At 38.9% G+C, this 19,370-nt stretch overlaps 1 protein-coding gene across 1 annotated transcript in view; it reads right to left on the bottom strand.

Moving 5' to 3' along the window:
- The window catches only part of LOC127647758 (unconventional myosin-XV-like), a 53,002-nt gene that overhangs the window by 20,560 nt on the left and 13,072 nt on the right, over positions 1–19,370 (bottom strand). Inside the window, exons 11-30 of the mRNA XM_052132206.1 lie at positions 19,032–19,090; positions 15,366–15,489; positions 15,163–15,258; positions 14,934–15,065; positions 14,707–14,832; positions 14,521–14,598; positions 14,267–14,421; positions 12,249–12,294; positions 12,029–12,153; positions 11,777–11,894; positions 11,397–11,572; positions 11,181–11,265; positions 11,043–11,096; positions 10,881–10,962; positions 6,819–6,949; positions 6,578–6,673; positions 6,252–6,487; positions 4,549–4,727; positions 2,023–2,095; positions 1,028–1,219 (exon numbers count right to left, since the gene is read on the bottom strand). Coding sequence (XP_051988166.1) covers positions 1,028–1,219; positions 2,023–2,095; positions 4,549–4,727; positions 6,252–6,487; positions 6,578–6,673; positions 6,819–6,949; positions 10,881–10,962; positions 11,043–11,096; positions 11,181–11,265; positions 11,397–11,572; positions 11,777–11,894; positions 12,029–12,153; positions 12,249–12,294; positions 14,267–14,421; positions 14,521–14,598; positions 14,707–14,832; positions 14,934–15,065; positions 15,163–15,258; positions 15,366–15,489; positions 19,032–19,090 — 2,363 coding nt within the window. The remainder of the gene's footprint in view (positions 1–1,027; positions 1,220–2,022; positions 2,096–4,548; positions 4,728–6,251; positions 6,488–6,577; positions 6,674–6,818; positions 6,950–10,880; positions 10,963–11,042; positions 11,097–11,180; positions 11,266–11,396; positions 11,573–11,776; positions 11,895–12,028; positions 12,154–12,248; positions 12,295–14,266; positions 14,422–14,520; positions 14,599–14,706; positions 14,833–14,933; positions 15,066–15,162; positions 15,259–15,365; positions 15,490–19,031; positions 19,091–19,370) is intronic.

The raw sequence follows: 19,370 nt of genomic DNA, 5'->3' as shown, positions 1-19,370 counted from the left end.
GAGACTCGTAAAAACATGAAGGTAGTACTTTAAGCATGACTGCTTGGTAGGAATATTCCTTATTACGGTCAGGGTGTATGATTAATGGTGTACATTTATTACAAATAATTGTTTATGTAAATAATTGTAACACGTTAATTTGACAGCCTTACTTTAAATGTCTATTCGCTTTGAAAGCATATGCCAATATACTCCCAAAAGTTGATTTCACTTTCAGTATATATGCACATTAATATACAGTATTCCTCTTGTAGGAAAATGGACCAAAAACATCCAAATCAAATGTCCCTCCCCTGAACACCAAATGCAACAGACAATCATGACTGTGACATGGGGTGAGAGCACTAATTCTAAGCATAATTATTGTTTATTGTAATTTCGCCAAACCCACTTGCACTTAGACTTAGCGCATACTTGCATGAAAATACAAACACTTCACGGCCATGGCTGCTGATTTTGCGAATGTGACGGATGCTTATAGTTTACTACTTTTAAAATAGGGCCAGTAAAGTAAAACCTATTGGTTATTTTTCTTATAGGGTACAAGCCCATTGATATGTCCCAACTTAACTTCCTCTTTCAATTGGATATATCTCAACACAGGAAATAAAAACTGCACTTGACAAGCAATATTATGGTTTTTTTTTTTAAGGGTGAAGTGTTTAATTTCTGCGGCACTAGCAGCACCATACAGAATTGCAAAAATAATGATTTCTGATTTCAGTGTTTTGAATACTCATCCCATCTTACATTATTTGGAAAAATGGTAGCCCAGCCCCATACTCACACCATTAGTTGAATAAATGTAATGTTTGGTCCAGCTGGTCCGCTCAAACAAACAAATTGCAATTCCATTTGGTGACACTAGTGCAGCACAAATTACACACTTCATCGTTAAGCAAGCAGAGCAGGCCTATTTAAACACAATTCGTACCTATGAACAGTGCACATAATCCATTTCCAGTGTTAATTAATCTAGATTACTCAAATGAGACTAAAAATGAGGCAGTATTATACAGATACTGACAGACTGGCATTGGGTCTGGTTCTGGTGGGACTCTCAGCCGAGATGATGAAGTAAGACTTTTGCTTTGGAAAATTTTTCATCAGCTCCATGTCTGCGATCAAGTCCATTACGTAATCGTGTCCTGCAAGCTCTGCCCACTGTCCATGCTCTTTCATGATGACTGAGCAACCCTTCCAGGCCTCCGTCACACCCCTGTGGAGCCAATTAATGGAACTATTCATTTCAGCTAAATTACAGATGGCAGAGATACTGAAGGGCTCATTATATACTCTACTTATCCCAACATGCTTGAAAGAATCAGCCATGCACTAATGACTGGAATACAGCATATGAAAAGTCTTCTAATGAAGACTAATACATGGAAATATTACATAACTTAAACAGACTAAAATGTGACAAGAGAAGAGTTCTTGGGTTAACTAGATTTTAACATGACATTTTTACAAACTATGTGAGTGGTGCTTGCCCATGCAAAACTCACCGGTATGATGCTAGGATGTTGTGTGTGGATGCCATTGCCATGTGGTTTCTGTGTTCTGAGTGATTTTAAATGCATTGCTATGTGGTTGCTAGGGTGTTTTGGGTGGTTGCTAGGGCATTGCTATGTGGTCTCTTACTGACCCAAGTAAAAAGAGCCCACTTATGTCTCTATGTCATTCTGTCCCTATATGTGGCTGGGGTCCCTCTCCTTTAGTGAAGGTTTATTGTTTTTTCTTATTATACATCAGGCAAAAATGCACCATCTCTTCATATGAAATAGTAATAGAAAAGTTTACCAAAATAAACTAGGCCCTTGCCACAAATAGTGAGGGATGATGTATGTGCTAAAGTCAATACTAAGGGTTAGGTGTTTAGAAAAATTTGCAAGTAAAATTAGTTAATGAAACAGAAAATATGGTGATAAAAAGACAAAGGTGTTAATATGGTGTTTTGTGGGAACTGATTCACATACTGTAGTATTTTAAATAGCTTGATTAGGTTGCTTGGTTTTGTACCTGTGTTGTAGAATATCTCCAGCCAATTCCTCCCCACTAGTCCAGGAGTGCACGGGGCACAGGAACGATAATCCTGCCAATATAACATGACGTTTAACAGCTGAGGTTAGACAGGCATGAGTGAAGACAACAAGCAAATGTCTTTTTTATATTCTGTTTAACACCAGATCAGGTATCATCAGATATAGCTGAGCTTTACACAATTGTCTCCAGAGGGTTTAGAGATACAAAGGAACCTGCCAGGTTGATTTATGAAGATTATAGTGATGGAAGAGCATTTATAAAATACTTCATTTGGTGTTTGCAAGCTATTGTTTCTTTCTTGCATTATGTAAGTGTGTGTATCTCTTCCATGCTAAACAAGGCAATCTCAAAAGATTTGTTCTCCAACATTCCTAATGAACAATGTCTCATTCATAGCCTAATTTTACACCCACTATGCCTCAAAAATCTAATTTTATATTTTGCTAGGCTTTCTTTTGATACTTACATGCATACATTTTATTTTGTATTAATTAAATCAATATTTCATGAACATTATTCATATTAATAAAATAAAGAAATTATATTAACATATGATAGTGCTGTAGCACTTTACAATATATATTTAATGAACAAATATTGAGCAAGTTTATTTTTTGGTAAATGTTAATTTATGTTAATTCTACTGTTCATTGTTATTTCATGTTAGTTCATAATACATTAACAAATTTTAACATATACATTTATGTTAAACTTTTTGTTCATTGTTAGTTCATTTTAACTAATATAGTTAACTAATTTTATCAAATTAAACCTTGTCGTAAAGTGTTAAGATGAAATGTAAAACTGAGGCTTGGTTACACCAAAATAACTAGTTTTGAGCCAAGGATTTGTATGTAGATTTGATTTGAATTCAAGTTTAAAGTGAATCCCTTACTGAAATTGAAGTCTGACTTTAAAGTAATCATGCAACAGGATTTTGTGCAACAGGAAGTTTACCGTAAAGCTAAAACCAGGATCGAAATGTACAGTTGAAGTCAGGAGTTTACATTCATCTTAGCCAAATACATTTAAACTCATTTTTTCCACAATTCCTGACATTTAATGGTAGAAAACATTCCCTGTCTTAGATCAGTTAGGATCACTACTTTATTTTAAGAATGTGAAATGTCAGAATAATAGTAGAGGGAATTATTTATTTCAGCTTTTATTTCTTTCATCACATTCCCAGTGGGTCAGAAGTTTACATATATTGTGTTAGTATTTGGTAGCATTGCCTTAAGCCATTTTGCCACAACTTTATGATCACTGTCCATTTGGAGGACCCATTTGCGACCGAGCTTTAACTTCCTGGCTGATGTCTTGAGCTTCAATATATCCACATAATTTTCCTTCCTCATGATGCAATCTATTTTTTGAAGTGCACCAGTCCCTCTTGCAGCAAAGCACCCCCACAACATGATGCTGCCACCCCCATGCTTCACAGTTGGGATGATGTTCTTTCTTGCAAGCCTCACCCTTTTTACTCCAAACATAATGTTCGTCATTATGGCCAAACAGTTAAATTCAAAAAGTAGCATTTTTGTCCCCATGTGCACTTGCAAACTGTAGTCTGGCTTTTTAATGGTGGTTTTGGAGCATTGGCTTCTTCCTGGCTGAGCAGCCTTTCAGGTTAAGTCGATATAGGACTCGTTTTACTGTTGATATAAAAACTTGTACAGACGTTTCCGCCGGCATCTTTACATGATCCTTTGCTGTTGTTCTGGGATTGATTTTCACTTTTTGCACCAAACTACATTCATCTCTAGGAAACAGAATGTGTCTTCTTCCTGAGCAGTATGATGGCAGCGTGGTCCCATGATGTTTATTCTTGCGTACTACTGTTTGTACAGATGAACGTGATACCTTCAGGCGTTTGGAAATTGCTCCCATGGATGAACCAGACTTGTGGAGGCCCATATTTTTTATTTTTTTAGTTCTGATTTCTTTTGATTTTCCCATGATGTCAAGCAAAGAAGCACTGAGCTTGAATATAGGCCTTAAAACACATCCACAGGTACACCTCCAATGGACTCCAATTAGACAATTAGCCTATCAGAATCTAATTGCTATTATGCCAACTAATTGGCTAATTGTCTAAAGGCTTGACAACATTTACTGGACTTTTCCAAGCTGCTTAAAGGCACAGTTAACACAGTGAATGTAAACTTCTGACCCACTGGAATTGTGATATAGTCAATTAAAAGTAAAAAAATCCTAAACAATACATGTCATAAACGACTTGCCAAAACAAAAGTTTGCTCAAATTAAATCTGTGGAGTGGTAAAAAAATGTGTTTTAATGACTTCAACCTAAGTGTATGTAAACTTCTGACTTCTAGTGTAACCTACTGTAACCCTGACAATATTTAACAAGTTTTAAAGTTTGTTGCATCTAAAAGATAACTAAACCTCGATTTAATCCAAGTTCAGTCTTACTCCTTTTTGGTGCAACCCAACCTGGGAGTCATTATTGGGAAGCACTGTGTAAAACTCTGATACATACCATCAAAACAGTGCACTTGCAAAACCATGTTTGCTTTCTTTCTATTAGCTGTCCATTCCAGCAGTGACAGTGGGTAGGTCCTCGCTGTCTCAGGTCCATAAAGAGACTTCTGCATGGCTTGTATTAGCTTGTGTTGGCCGACAGCTTTGAATGCATTATAAGCATGGTCTGAAACAAACCTAAAACATATACAAAGTGATAAATATACCAGTTTAGCTTATTACAATTTGGCCCATATAGAACTGCAGAATATTTAATGTTTATTCAATATTTTGATGAATTTGATTATTGTTTAAGTTATCAGCAAGAGTGTAGTATTCTCATCTCTATTTAAAGGGATAGTTCACCCAAAAATTACAATTCTCTCATCATTTACTCACCCTCATGCCATCCCAGATGTATATGACTTTTTTCTTCTGCTGAACACAAATTAAGATTTTTAGAAGTATTTCTCAGCTCTTTAGGTCCATACAATGTAAGTGAATGGGTGGCAAAATTTGGAAGCTCCAAATCCATAAGGGCAAAATAAAAGTACTCCAGACAACGCTGGTGGTTAAATCCATATATTCTAAAGCGATTTGATAGGTGTGGGTGAGAAACAGATCAATATCGAAGTCTTTTGTTTTACTATAAATTCTCCTCCCTGCTCAGTCAATTTCCACTTTATTTCACTTTCTTATTCTCCTTTTATTGTTTTTGGTGATTCACATCCTTCTAGTATATCATCCCCTACTGGGCAGGGAAGAGAATTTATGACAAAAAATGACTTAAATATTGATCTGTTGCTCACACACACCTATTTTCATGGTTCCGGCGTTTGCTGGTTCATTCTGTTGTTTGATTTCTATCCCTCCTGTTTCACAGGTGGAGTCGGTGAGCGTGATTGGTATTTCCATCGGAACGCTGATCGCTCATTGAGAGGCATCGATTAAGTTCCAACTGTCTTCCTCTGATTGCATGCCCTATTTCATCCCATGAGTTTCCCATTTGTTTGCTGGTTTATTATTTGCTGTACCACTCACCTTTGCCTCCTGTTTAGTGTGGAGTTGGTCGCGCTGTTCTTGAGGTGGTGTTTACGCCACAGATCCCTATTGCCCTATTGGTCACTCCCGAGGAGGATTCCCTGAGTCTAGGGCGTTGCTTCACATCTCACCAATCTTCAGCTGATCTTTCCGGACTTCCACTACAATACCTACTGACGAACACACTATCCTCGCTCTCCTGGCTTTATTATTTTGAGCTCAACCGAGCTTGAGCTGAGCACTCTTTATGTTAATAAAAGACTGACATTTATCTGTTCTGCTCTTGGGTCCTGTTTTCCCCAGCGTTTGTGACACCTATCATATCGTGTCTGAACAAATGGATTTAACCACTGGAGTCATATGGATTACTTTTATTCTCCGTTTATGTGGAAAAATATTGGTAACCAAAATTTTGGTAACCATTCACTTGCATCGTATGGACCTACAGATCTGAAATATTCTACTAAATAACTTAATTTGTGTTTTGCAGATGAACGAAAGTCATACAGTCATCTGGGATGGCATGAGAGTGAGTAAAGGATGAGTGAATTTTTAATTTTGGGTGAATTATCCTTTTACCAAATAATTTAAAAAATGTCCCCCCTAAATAAGTGCAGAAAATGCAGTATCCGTCAGGGCCTAATTAGATAAGCCAGACAGGCATTCTGGTATGTTGATTACTTCAGAAGGTATTTCTCTATTTTGGCTGATGGTGCAAATGCACTCAGGCAGGCTAACAGCAGCATCCATCCTCTCTCTGAGTTTTCTTCATTGGTATTTCTCCAGACCTGATTGGCAATTTGACACAAGATTTCATCCCGCAAGCCAGGGTTGGTGAGCCCCTTCTGGATGATGTAATTTCCAAATAAATTCTCCTGAGCGCCATTCAGATGAGGGTCACCCATAAACCTCAAGATCTACAAAGTGGAAGGGTATAACTTTAATGCTAGAAGCATGAATAATAGAGGACAAATGAAAAAGCTTCAACAGTATATAATACAGTGTACCATAACAAAAACTTCTAGAGCCTCATGTGTAAAATCATCATCAATGTGGGTTAGTGGTGTTTTCAACGGTGCCGTTAACATTCCAAACTTTGTCTCCTATGAAATGAAAGGAAATCAATGTATTAATCACTAAAAATATGTCACTTGTTACACAGCAAACATTTACAAAATATGTCAGGCCCATGTGAATATGTGAGTTTCTATTTGTGTTCTTGGAATATATGACCGTAACTTGTCTTACTTTGAAGTGAATCTGGATGAATTTTGAGATGGTGTAGTTGTTGATGTCAAGAGGTAGCATGAGCTGAGACTCCACCTGAACTGTGGGAGCCTGAACAAGAGCCAAGCAATCAGAATGAAGCTCTGTACCACCTTAAAAACAAAGATGATCCAAGAAGTTGAGAGGTGAGGTAGTAAGTACACAAAGTTTAAGTTACATGCATCATTAAGAAGATAACTATATCCAAAGTGGCTTAGTTTTCAGAGTAAGCTAGAGTAGAGCAGCTCCCTGCCCCTTTAGACCTGGCCATGGCTTGAACAGAAGTGAAAATTCAGAAAAGTGGCAACAACAAAAACAGAAAGGGATTTTTTAATAAAGTTTATTTATAGGGAGCACAATTGTGTATGGTTATGGTTTAATTAAGTGCTTGTGAAAGAGGCGTTTCTTTATTTCTTGAAGGTTGTGATGGTCTCAGCAGATTGGGTTGAGATTTGGGGGGAAAACTCTCATAATTAACTAAATATTTTTCTCTAAAACATGTTTGCCACAATTATTGGCATTCCTAGAAATTCTTATGATTAAAATATATCTGATGATTCACATTCATATTTTAAATTTTTTAGTACAGAAATTGTTCAGCCATGACTTCCTGTTTCACAGGGGTATAAATATGAGTTAACACACAGGCCAAATTTCCTTAATCATCAATCACAGTGGATTAGAACAAAGAATAAAGTTATGATGTGCAGCAAAAGGTTGTTGAGCTTTACAAAAAGTAAAGTGGCTAAAAGAAAATAGAAATTGAAAATTTCCACTATCAGGGCGATAATAAAGAAGTCCCATTCAACTGTAGATGTTACGAATCATTCTAAAAGAGGACGTGTGTCTATATTGTCTCCAAGCACAGTGAAGAAGATGGCTTGAGAAGCCAAAAATTCTACCAGATTCACAGCTGGAGAACTGCAGAAATTATTTGTGTCTTGGGGTCAGAAAGTCTCCAAAACCACAATCAGACATCACCTACTAAGTAGTTTGGGAGGGTTTGAAGAAAAAAAAGCCTCTGCTCTCATCCAACAATAAAGGCATCTTCAGTTTGCCAGACACAACTGGAACTTCAAATGGGACTGGATTATATGGTCAGAAAAAAAAATAGCTTTTTTGGTAGCAAACACCAGAGATAGATTTGGCGCACATCCATATGGAAAAGTACCTCACGGCCACGTTTAAATATGGTGGAGGATCTTTAATGTTGTGGGGTTGTTTTTCTGTCAGAGGTCCTGGACATATTGTTTGGATACATGGCATCACAGACTCTAATCAAATACCAACAGATAAAATAACTAAACCTGGCTGCCTCTGCCAGAAAGCTTAAATATGCCCCAGTTGAATCTTCCAGCAGGGTGATGATCCAAAACAAACATCTAAATCAAATTTGGCACAAATTACAGCCTCAAGCCTTTTTGTGTATGATGCCACAAGCTTGGCACACCTATTTTTGGGCAGTTTCTCCCATTCTTCTTTGCAGGACCTCTCAAGCTCCATCAGGTTGGATGGGGAGTGTCAGTGCACAGCCATTTTCAGATCTCTTCAGAGATGTTCAATCGGGTTCAAGTCTGGGCCCTGGCTGGGCCACTCAAGGACATTCACAGAGTTGTCCCGTAGCCACTCCTTTGTTATCTTGGCTGTGTGCTTAGGGTCGTTGTGCTGTTGGAAGATGAACCTTCACCCCAGTCTGAGGTCCAGAGCTCTCTGGAGCAGGTTTTCATCAAGGATGCCTCTGTACATTGCTGCATTCATCTTTCCCTCAATCCTCATTAGTCTCCCAGTTCCTGCTGCTGAAAAACATCCCCACGGCATGATGCTGCCACCACCATGCTTCACTGTAGGGATGGTATTGGCCAGGTGATGAGGTTTTGCCTTTTACTGAGGAGTGGCTTCCGTCTGGCCACTCTACCATACAGGCCTGATTGGTGGAGTGCTGCAGAGATGGTTTTCTTCTGGAAGTTTCTCCTCTCTCCACAGAAAAATGCTGGAGCTCTGTCAGAGTGACCATCAGGTTCTTACTCACCTCCCTGACTAAGGCCCTTCTCCCCCGATAGCCCAGTTTGGCCAGGCGGCCAGCTCTAAGAAGAGTCCTGGTGGTGCCAAACTTCCAAACGGATGATGGAGGCCACTGTGTTCATTGGGACCTTCAATGCTGCAGAAATCGTTCTGATCTCCCAGAATCTGACCAGATCTGTGCCTCAATACAATCCTGTCTCGGAGGTCTACAGACAATTCCTTGGACTTCATGGCTTGGTTTGTGCTCTGACATGCACTGTTAACTGAGTGGTGGTGGTGTAGTGGTCTAAGCACATAGCTGGTAATTTGGTAATCAGAAGGACGCTGGTTCGAGCCCCACAGCCACCACCATTGTGTCCTTGAGCAAGACACTTAACTCCAGGTTGCTCTGGGGGGATTGTCCCTGTAATAAGTGCACTGTAAGTCGCTTTGGATAAAAGCGTCTGCCAAATGCATAAATGTAAATGTAAATGTAAATGTTAACTGTGGGACCTTATATAGACAGGTGTGTGCCTTTCCAAATCATGTCCAATCTACTGAATTTACCACAGGTGGACTCCAATCAAGTTGTAGATACATCTCAAAGATGATCAGCGGAAACAGGATGCACCTGAGCTGAATTTTCAGTGTCATGGCAAAGGCTGTGAATACTTATGTACATGTGATTTTATTTGTTTTTTTTTTTTAATAAATTTGCAAATATTTAAAACAAACTTCTTTCAAGTTGTCATTATGGGGTATTGTTTGAAGAATTTTGAGGAAAATAATGAATATAATCCATTTTGGAATAAGGCTTTAACATAACAAAATGTGGAAAAAGTGAAGCACTGTGAATACTTTCCGGATGCACTGTATTTATCAAGGGTGCCAATATTTTTGGCCACCACTGTATTTCTGTCTTTCCTGTCGAAGGTGCTATATTATGAGCTAGCAGCATGATTTGAGACAAAACTAGATCACTTCAATGACGCACGCTTTCACTGACAGCTTAGTTGATTATGAACAGGATTGATAGTTTTATTATGTCATTCACTTGCAACGATGTGGTAAATTGGCATTTTCATGTCGAATTAACAGGCTTATATTTAATTTTAAATTTCAGCAAATATGCACCAATGCAATTCCTTTGCTCACTGAGTGAATCTGTTATTTGCATTTGTGGATCGCTGTATATGTGTGTGGATCTGTTATGTGCATTTGTGGATGGCTCTGTGTGTGTGTGTGTGTGTGTGTGTGTGTGTGTGTGTGTGTGTGTGTGTGTGTGTGTGTGTGTGGATCTCTTATGTGCATTTGTGGATCGATCTATGTGTGTGGATCTGTTACGTGCATTTGTGGATCGCTGTATGTGTGTGTGGATCTGCTACGTGCATTTGTGGATCGCTGTATGTGTGTGTGGATCTGTTACGTGCATTTGTGGATCGCTGTGTGTGTGTGTGGATCTGTTACGTGCATTTGTGGATCGCTGTATGTGTGTGTGGATCTGTTACGTGCATTTGTGGATCGCTGTGTGTGTGTGTGGATCTGTTACGTGCATTTGTGGATCGCTGTGTGTGTGTGTGGATCTGTTACGTGCATTTGTGGATCGCTGTATGTGTGTGTGGATCTGTTACGTGCATTTGTGGATCGCTGTATGTGTGTGTGGATCTGTTACGTGCATTTGTGGATCGCTGTATGTGTGTGTGGATCTGTTACGTGCATTTGTGGATCGCTGTATGTGTGTGTGGATCTGTTACGTGCATTTGTGGATCGCTGTATGTGTGTGTGGATCTGTTACGTGCATTTGTGGATCGCTGTATGTGTGTGTGGATCTGTTACGTGCATTTGTGGATCGCTGTATGTGTGTGTGGATCTGTTACGTGCATTTGTGGATCGCTGTGTGTGTGTGTGGATCTGTTACGTGCATTTGTGGATCGCTGTGTGTGTGTGTGGATCTGTTACGTGCATTTGTGGATCGCTGTATGTGTGTGTGGATCTGTTACGTGCATTTGTGGATCGCAGTGTGTGAGAATTGCACTTCAGTACCTGCGGCTGCCAGCAGCAATGCTCCGAGTTCAGCTGGAATTACCAGATGAGTGACATTGACCACTTCCCTTCTTGACAACTCCTGCAAATAAAGTATTTACTGTGTAAGTATAAATAATATACTAAATTGTGTTTTATTCACAGATTGAATGTCATTCCTACCATTTCTCGGATCCTTTCCTTCTCTTCTGCCTTCCTTCTGGCTTCATATCTCAGCTACAATAGTAAGAAGAAAAACAATTTATCATGGGATTGTAGCTTCAGCCTGATCACTAACTACTTAAAATGGATTGTTCTTACCCGAATGTATCTCTTGCGATTGACATACATATGAACCAGAGAGCGGAATTTCACCAGGCTAGCTCTCATTTTTACATATCGCTTTCTATAAATATCATATACAACATAACTGGATCATTCAATGACAAATATGAATAATTCAATCATATCATTATAGTGTAAGTACCTGCTGGAGCAGCTAAAGAGACCTATAGGCTGAGAAATGGTAGCTGGTACCTTGTGAGATAGCCTCGGCAAAGGGCCTGCAGCCATATGATCTTCATGCGAAAGGCCATGTAGCGTTTTCTCACAAAGAACATCCTGGTGTAGCGCTGCAGAGTCAGAGCAGCTACATGCCTCACTCTGTCCCTCTTACTCTCCAACAGGAAGTAAATGTCCTCTTTCAAGAACAACTATCAAACATTAAGAGGTACATTTAAGTACTAAAACAGAAATGTTCAAATTGAACTGAGCATTTTGTAACTATGGCTTTAAGGTATGTGCCTATACTGGAATTAAATAGACTCAACAGAGTAAATCTTGACTTATAAATGTGACAGCTAGCCAAGATGGAGAGAACCAAGGGCACCATAAAGTCTTTTCAGAATCATGCTCACTTTGGTGACACCGACTTGAAACACTCCTGGCCTCACAGGGCAAAGCTTGCTCAACGTGATGACACAGTTTTCACCATTGGCAGGGGGAGGTTGTTTGATGCCTAGCAGTGACTTGTATCTAAATATAACCAAATAATTGGATTAGAGTTTAAAATATTAACAGACAGAAAGTTGATGGGTAATGATTTCAGATACACCAGGGACAGCCCTGTGTTATCTCCTCAGCTTTAGTATTACATTTTTAGCTGTTACCTGAAAAGGAAGACATCAAAGGGCATTCTGATTGGATACCCCTCTCTCCTGATTCGAATGGTTTCCAAAATCCCAGAATAGCTCAGCTGGGTACTGACCAGATCCACATCAAACACACCAGGCTCCTGTAAGTTTGCACATTCTGTCAGTCGATTTCTATTCCAGATAAGACATTTTTTAAAGTTTAACACCCCTGAACTCAATGACTGCTGTTTCTTACCTTGTTTTGGTTTGGCTTTATGCACCGCACAAAATATGGATTAGATCTGTTAATTACAAAATTTAAAGTAAGTGTTCGATGAAAAAACTGACTTATTATGACTTGCTATGAGATTTACATAGACACTGCAATGCACAGTTAAAGGATTACTTAAGCCATAATAAAAATTCTGTCTAGATTTACTCACCCAAATGTTGTTCCAAAACCTATGTAACATTATTTTGTGTTTCGAAGTTGTTAACTCAAGAACTGCTGCAACCAGATCATTAAGTGAGTAAGTTGGACTGAAAAACTGGATTAGATTGATTTGTGTGCACATTATTGAAACCGATTTTGTGTAAAAATTAAACCATCCACTAAAATATTCAAATCAAAAGAATTTGGATGTCAAGATTTTAAATGAATAGTTATTAAAGGGTTAGTTCGCCCAAAAATTTTAATTCTTTCATCATTTTCTCACCCTCCTGCCATCCCAGATGTGTAAGACTTTCTTTATTCTGCTGAATACAAACAAATATTTTTAGAAGAATATTTCAGCTCTGCTGGTCCATACAATGCAATTAAATGTTGACAAAAACTTTGAAGCTCCAAAAAGCACATAAAGGCAGCATAAAAGTAATTCATACAATTCCAGTGGTTTAATCCATGTCTTTAAAAGCGATCCAAACGGTTTTGGGTGAGAAAGGACCAAAATGTAACTCCTTTTTCACTGTACATCTAGACAGCAGTCTCCTTGGCGATCATAATTTCAAGCTCGATTACACTTCATATAGCGTCATCTAGCAGAATGCGTATGCGTCAAGCATTAGGAAGTGTAATCATGTGTAGTCATGATTGTGCCTAGAGATTGCAATGGCAAGCTGTACAGTGAAAAAGGAATTATATTTTGGTGTGTTCTCACCAAAAAACAATAATTTTAGAAGACCTTGATTAAACTACTTGAGTCGTTTGGATTACTTTAATGAAGGCTTTATCTGCTTTTATGTTCTTCTAAAAATCATAATTTGTGTTCAGCTGAAGAAAGAAAGTCAGACACATCTGGGATGGCATGAGGGTGAGTAAATGATGAAAGAATTTTCATTTCTGAACTCACCCTTTAAATATTGGTCTGTTTCTCACCTACACCTAAACTATCATATCACTTTTGAAGACATCGATTGAACCACTGGAATCACATGGATTACTTTTATGCTGCCTTTATGTGCTTTTTAGGCCTTCAAAAGTTTGGTCACCATTCATTTGCATTGTATGGACCTACAGAACTGAAATATTCTTCTAAAAACCTTTGTTTGTGTTCTACAGAAGAATAAAAGTCATACGCATCTGGGATGGTTTGAGGGTGAGTAAATGATGAGAGAATTTTATGGTGCTTTTAGAACCTTTTTGAAGCTCGAAAAGCTCCAGTCCCCATTCATTTCATTGCATGAAAAATAGCAACCAGCAGAGTATTAAATGTATCTTTTTGTGCTAGAGTATATTTTACACATATATGTGGTGCAAAAGTGAGAGCACGTGAAAAACAGTGTTTGAGACTTGTAGCAGCATATTCAAGCAGTTGTAGTTTTGTACTTGTGTTTGTGCTAGAAAAATATCCAAGAAAAAATATATATTTGTGAGAAAATATTGTACAAGTGTGCAACTCTCGTTGGATGAATTCACATACTGATTTGCGGATGAGCAAAATTTGTCCATGACTTCAATTCTTTTGATTCGGGTGTGTGAATGTGTTTTGCACCATATTCACTGCAACAACTGTAGCAAAAATGTGAGCGTACAAGTTTCTTAATTTGTGATTCGTAGAAAAGGATTTGTGCTCCTGCAATGAAGAATTTGAGAAAGTGTAAAGTGTAAGTGTTGTGTTAGTGGGAGAGAAAATCTACAAGTTTGCAACTCTTAAAACATTGTATTCTGTGACTTCAAATTTACTGATACACATGTGTGGCTAATGTCTACAACTACAATTTCCACTGTCACAGGCGCTCAGTTGTTTTGCACCAAAAATACTTTCATAGTTCTACCTCTCCATTTTTTCAACAAGCTCCATAAGTGACACTTGGAACTTGGCTGCCACTGTTGATGCCTGCTGACGGCGTGTTACTGTGCTGTTTTTCCCAACCTGGGACCTCTGTTGGTTCAGGGCCTCCGCATAGCCCATAAACAGATATGCAACACTCTAAAGCCACAGCAAGAAAAGGTTCAGTTTGTCATTATTGTCATTAAATTCCTGTACTTTACAATATCTAAATCAAATTCTAACTTGCTCAGCTCTTGCCTTGTTCTTGCTGTGAATAAAAAGGTCAAGGACATCCTGTCGAACCTGATCATAGTTCTTATCCAGAAATTTATGGACCTGTGAAGCATGAAGTTTTCAATCACTTAAAGTTTGGTTTATTCCTCCTGTAACACTTTATTATGGAATAATTAAAAGAGATGACATGGACAAGAAGTTTAAACACACCTGATAGGAGACCTTCCCAGCATAATGCTTGATGGTAAATTCAGGCAAAGGCATTTTTGGCTTGGAATACAGTGGATTGTTGCCATGGTGATAGTGACATTTCTGAAGGAAGGTATGGTCTGTAGCCTATAGACATTAATTAATTAAGAAGCAAATCATGTAAACTAGTCGTGATAAACAGATAAAAACTAACAGGAACATCAAAGAGCATTAAGAAGGAATGACACCTGAGGAAAACCACTCTGATCATCTAGAATTCTGAGTATCCCATGGGGCTTTGCTGCAATGAGGTCAATGCAGGCCTGGTTATCAGAGAAAGGCACCTCTTCACAGTTGATTTGCTCTCTGTTGTATTCCTCCTTGGATATTCAAAAGAATTAATTTTTCAGATGCTTACCACAGGCAATCTACTAATCAACAATTCTCTCAGGATTAGTGTGAAGAGAGACGGCTTACTTGTTCTTCTTTGAAAATGACCCGGTTGAAAAAGAACTGAAGGAACTCATTTGCATAATTTATGCAAAGCTGTTCAAAGCTGTTGAAGGTAAGGTCCTACAAATCACAAAAGGTGTGATTCAGTCAATTGCAATACACAATGTAGCTTATTAGTTAACCCTTTTACTTTCATGACAATCAAGTCCTATACCTAAGCACTATACCTCAAATCCATAGATATCAAGGATGGAGATCGACAGAGCATCATTTCGGGGATAAACCTGCTTATTTATTCTATCTGTTAGCCAACTGAACAGAAGGGAGTACAGGATCTTGGCAACTGCATCTCTGTTATGTTTGTGAGAGAAAATGAACATGATTCAATGACATAGCACCCAATCAACATCAATATTTCATAATAGTGTCATGCACTTTTGTTTATTTGGATAAAGCTCTCCGAACGTCTGAATGGACACTCTAACTGAAACTGATGCTAATGCTAACATTTTTGAACATTCATTCCTACTGAATCTTTTTCAATTCCATTTTTAATTCTTATCCTGTCCTGGCCATCATAATTTTATTAAACTGATCCTATTCTATATTGTAAAATTCTGTAATTTATTCTGTTCTGGTTGGTCAGTTAATCTCCCAGTCTGACCAGCTGACAAATGCCCTAAACCCCTGTTAAAAATATTAAAACAGACTAGTCTGGGGGACTGGGTAGCTCAGCGAGTAAAGACGCTGACTACCACCCCTGGAGTTACAAGTTTGAAACCAGGGCATGCTGAGTGACTCCAGCCAGGTCTTATAAGCAATCAAATTGGCCCAGTTGCTAGGGTGGGTAGAGTCACATGGGGTAACCTGCTCGTGGTCGCTGTAATGTGGTTCTCGCTCTCGGTGGGGCACGTGGTGAGTTGTGCATGGGTGCTGCGGAGAATAGCGTGAATTCTCCACACGTGCAATGTCTCCGCGGTATCGAGGAGCCATGTGATAATATGAGACACGGAGGAAACTGAGATTCATCCTCCACCACCCGGATTGAGGCGAGTCATTACGCCAAGGACTTAGAGCACATTGGGAAGTGGGTATTTTTTTTGTTTGTTGTTGTTGTTTGGGTTTGGGGGGGGGGGGGTCAAGTAGAGAATTAACTTTACATCTTCATATGTGAACTTGCTGCACAAACTTGCATGACCATGGTTTATACCATGACAATATAATACCATGTTTTTTGAACATACAATATTCCATAGTGTTACAGTGGTAGCCTGAAATGGAGTGTCTATTTGCTCCCCGGTGTAAATAGCATCTGCCACACAGTGAAGCTATTTGCACACCAATAGTCTGGTGGAACCGCAGAAACATATGAAAAAATTTACCAATAGATGTTGCTGCATTGGCATGGGGTATAAAGACGGTTTGTGAATGTGTAGTGAGGTGCTAGCAACCGTGGTTCAAAATTGCGTTTTATCCCACCTGATTTCCTGTTTCCACTCTTAATATTTCCTTTAATGCTACTTAAAATAATAGATACAAATGAATATAAATGAAGATTTCATCACAGTGAAACCAAGGTTTTTCTAAGGTAAGTTTAAGGTTAGGTTTAGGGTAGAGGTTAATGTAGTGTCTGTGGGACTCTAAATAAACACAATAAACACACTGCAGTGATGCCCATATTGTATGTTAATATTTTAATATGGGTGAAAATAGTATCTTCCATTGTTTGCGCCAGGGTTAGCGTGCATATAATATCTGGCACAATTTGCACTGGGGTGTAAATAGCATGTACCATTTCTTTGCACCAGGGTGCAAATAGTATCTGCCATTCTTTAAAGTACCTGGGAGTGTCATGTAATTACTATGGTATATGAATATGTAATCATTCAGTACCAGCCAGGGTATATATCAAAACACCATGGAATCATCATCTGATATTTTTACTGTACCATGGTACCACCACAATAATGTGGTGTTGTATGCAGTAATTGCAAGTCGCATGGATAAAACATTTATTACATTTGTAAATATGAAGGTTCTTTCATCTTGGTTAAACTAAGGGCAGCACCACACTAGACGATTTTTCCAATGAATTTCAGGTGTGCACTTAATTAACATAGCCGCTGGCCAGGCTAGAGGTCTGCATGGGACTTAAAATGAAACCCGACCTGAGACCGCGTGGTCCGACCCTACACGGAACAAATGATACAGTCAGATTATAAGCCTGAATCCGACCCAAACCCGAATTTGCTCACTATATTTATAATTTCTTCTCCTAGCAAATACTGCTGCAATGGGCTGTATTTTAATGTAATCACATAGGTAACATCCGTAACAGTACTGGAACAGTTAACATAAAGCCTACAGCAGTGGTCCCAACAGGGTTGGGGACCACTGGCCTACAGTTTTAACAAGGCACAGTGCTCCCTCAATACACTAGAGCAGAAGGGGGGGGGAAGCATTGCCTTACCGTTTATGTGCTGAAACTTTGCTTGGTGCAGAACAATCTGGAATAATATGAAACAATGCAACAGCCCTCTATGTAGCCTGAACTTGTTCAGAACGTTGAATCTTTGTGACTCTTGCGTTAAAAACAATCTAGACTCAGCATAAAGTCTGAAACAGAGCGCAGGTGTCTCGACATCCATTTTTGAAAATGTGAAGTTATTTTTAACGTTTAAAAGTGCTGGTCCTGTGCGAGTCGCTAAAGAAACAGCGAGACGTGGTGCAACAGTCAAAGACATTTGTCCAGAATGTGTTTACATAGTAAAACAATGGGAAAGTAGAACAGACACGCGCAAAAACACGATCGGTGTGAAAGGCCTCTAACTCATCCGTTCGCGTGTGTATGCCAGTGAGATTGTGAAACAAGTTCAATAGGCCTGTTTATATTTTCATTAATTACAAACCTGAGTCTGACCCGAACCCGAAGTCCTACTTGAAAATCTGACCCGAACCTGGCCTGAAACCTGTTGGCCCCGTTGGGCCCGGGTCAGGTTGCAGACCTCTAGGCCAGGCAGAGGGAGACCAAGCCTGCATTAGTGTCTCTCAGTGGGAGGTCATTAATCATTTGACTATCAGACTCCCTATTAATTACCTATGAATTAATGGTTCCAGCAATGGAGGAGAACATCAAAACTGTTAGAAAAAAGTTGTTCGGATGGAGGCGGGATCTTGTGTTCATGTCAATTGACCAATGAGTTTCTTCTTTTTACTGAAGAACTGACAAGACGTTAAGCTGAGCTAAATGTTTTCATCGCACACTGCATATCATCAAAAACAATGATTGTAATCCAAAGTTGTTGTGTCACCAAGCGTTTTTCCTGCATTTTTTTTCCTTCAATAAAATGATATTAACACATGGTGTCTGCAACTTTTTGACAGATAAAAATGTGGTTTGTGTGTGGGTACGAAAGGGAGAGAGAGAGAGAGTTCCGTGACCGTGAGAACAGATTTTTTCAGTTTTGTCCATTTTGCAATATAACCTTGTGAAAGCGAACCAGAACCATAAAGAAAAAGCAACATTGTAACTATTTTAGCCTTACTTTCGGAAACAAATCAATCAAGCTGCAGGTCTGAAAATGCCCTAAAACACTCTATTGCAATTGTTGCTCATGCGGTACTCCTGTTGTTACAGTATTAGGCAAGCTCCACGTAACATAGAATCAAAAAGAGAGAGAATTGTGGTGAGTCTGTGTTTTTCATCTCTCCATCAATTTGTATCGACAAGTGTGTCTTAGCTCTGACTGAACAGAGCGAGATCTCAGCAAAACAGTCTGCATGTGTGACACCCTCAGCCAAAATCTAGTTGTTTTGAGTGTGCTAATGTGGCGCTGGCTTTAAGTTATATAAAAGTAGATAGAAATGTCTGAGAATATTTTTTTTTTCTTTACCTGGCATCAATTGCACTCTCAACAGTCAGGGGGGTGTAGATCTTCTCCCTCATTGTCTCCTATAAGAAAGAACAGAATAATCAGAAATACTGTTGGTAAACTTTCTAAAAATTGGTGCGCCAACTAAAAAAAATATTTTATTAGCAAACTATACAATTTTGTTCAAATATTTCAAAGGCTTTTGCGATTAGACGTTGCTGAGGCACTGTCTGCAGGTAAGTGAAACTGATATGGCCATTCAGAAGACCAACATAGTCCTAATGTCAGAAGATACACAAGCCAGCCGGCAAACCTAATCCTACTGATTCAACTGATCACAGTAAAGCCTTTTCAGAAAAA

This window comes from Xyrauchen texanus, chromosome 8 (genome assembly GCF_025860055.1).
Source record: "Xyrauchen texanus isolate HMW12.3.18 chromosome 8, RBS_HiC_50CHRs, whole genome shotgun sequence".
In the NCBI taxonomy this organism is placed as follows: domain Eukaryota; kingdom Metazoa; phylum Chordata; class Actinopteri; order Cypriniformes; family Catostomidae; genus Xyrauchen; species Xyrauchen texanus.
This window is presented reverse-complemented; position numbering and strand designations above follow the sequence as displayed.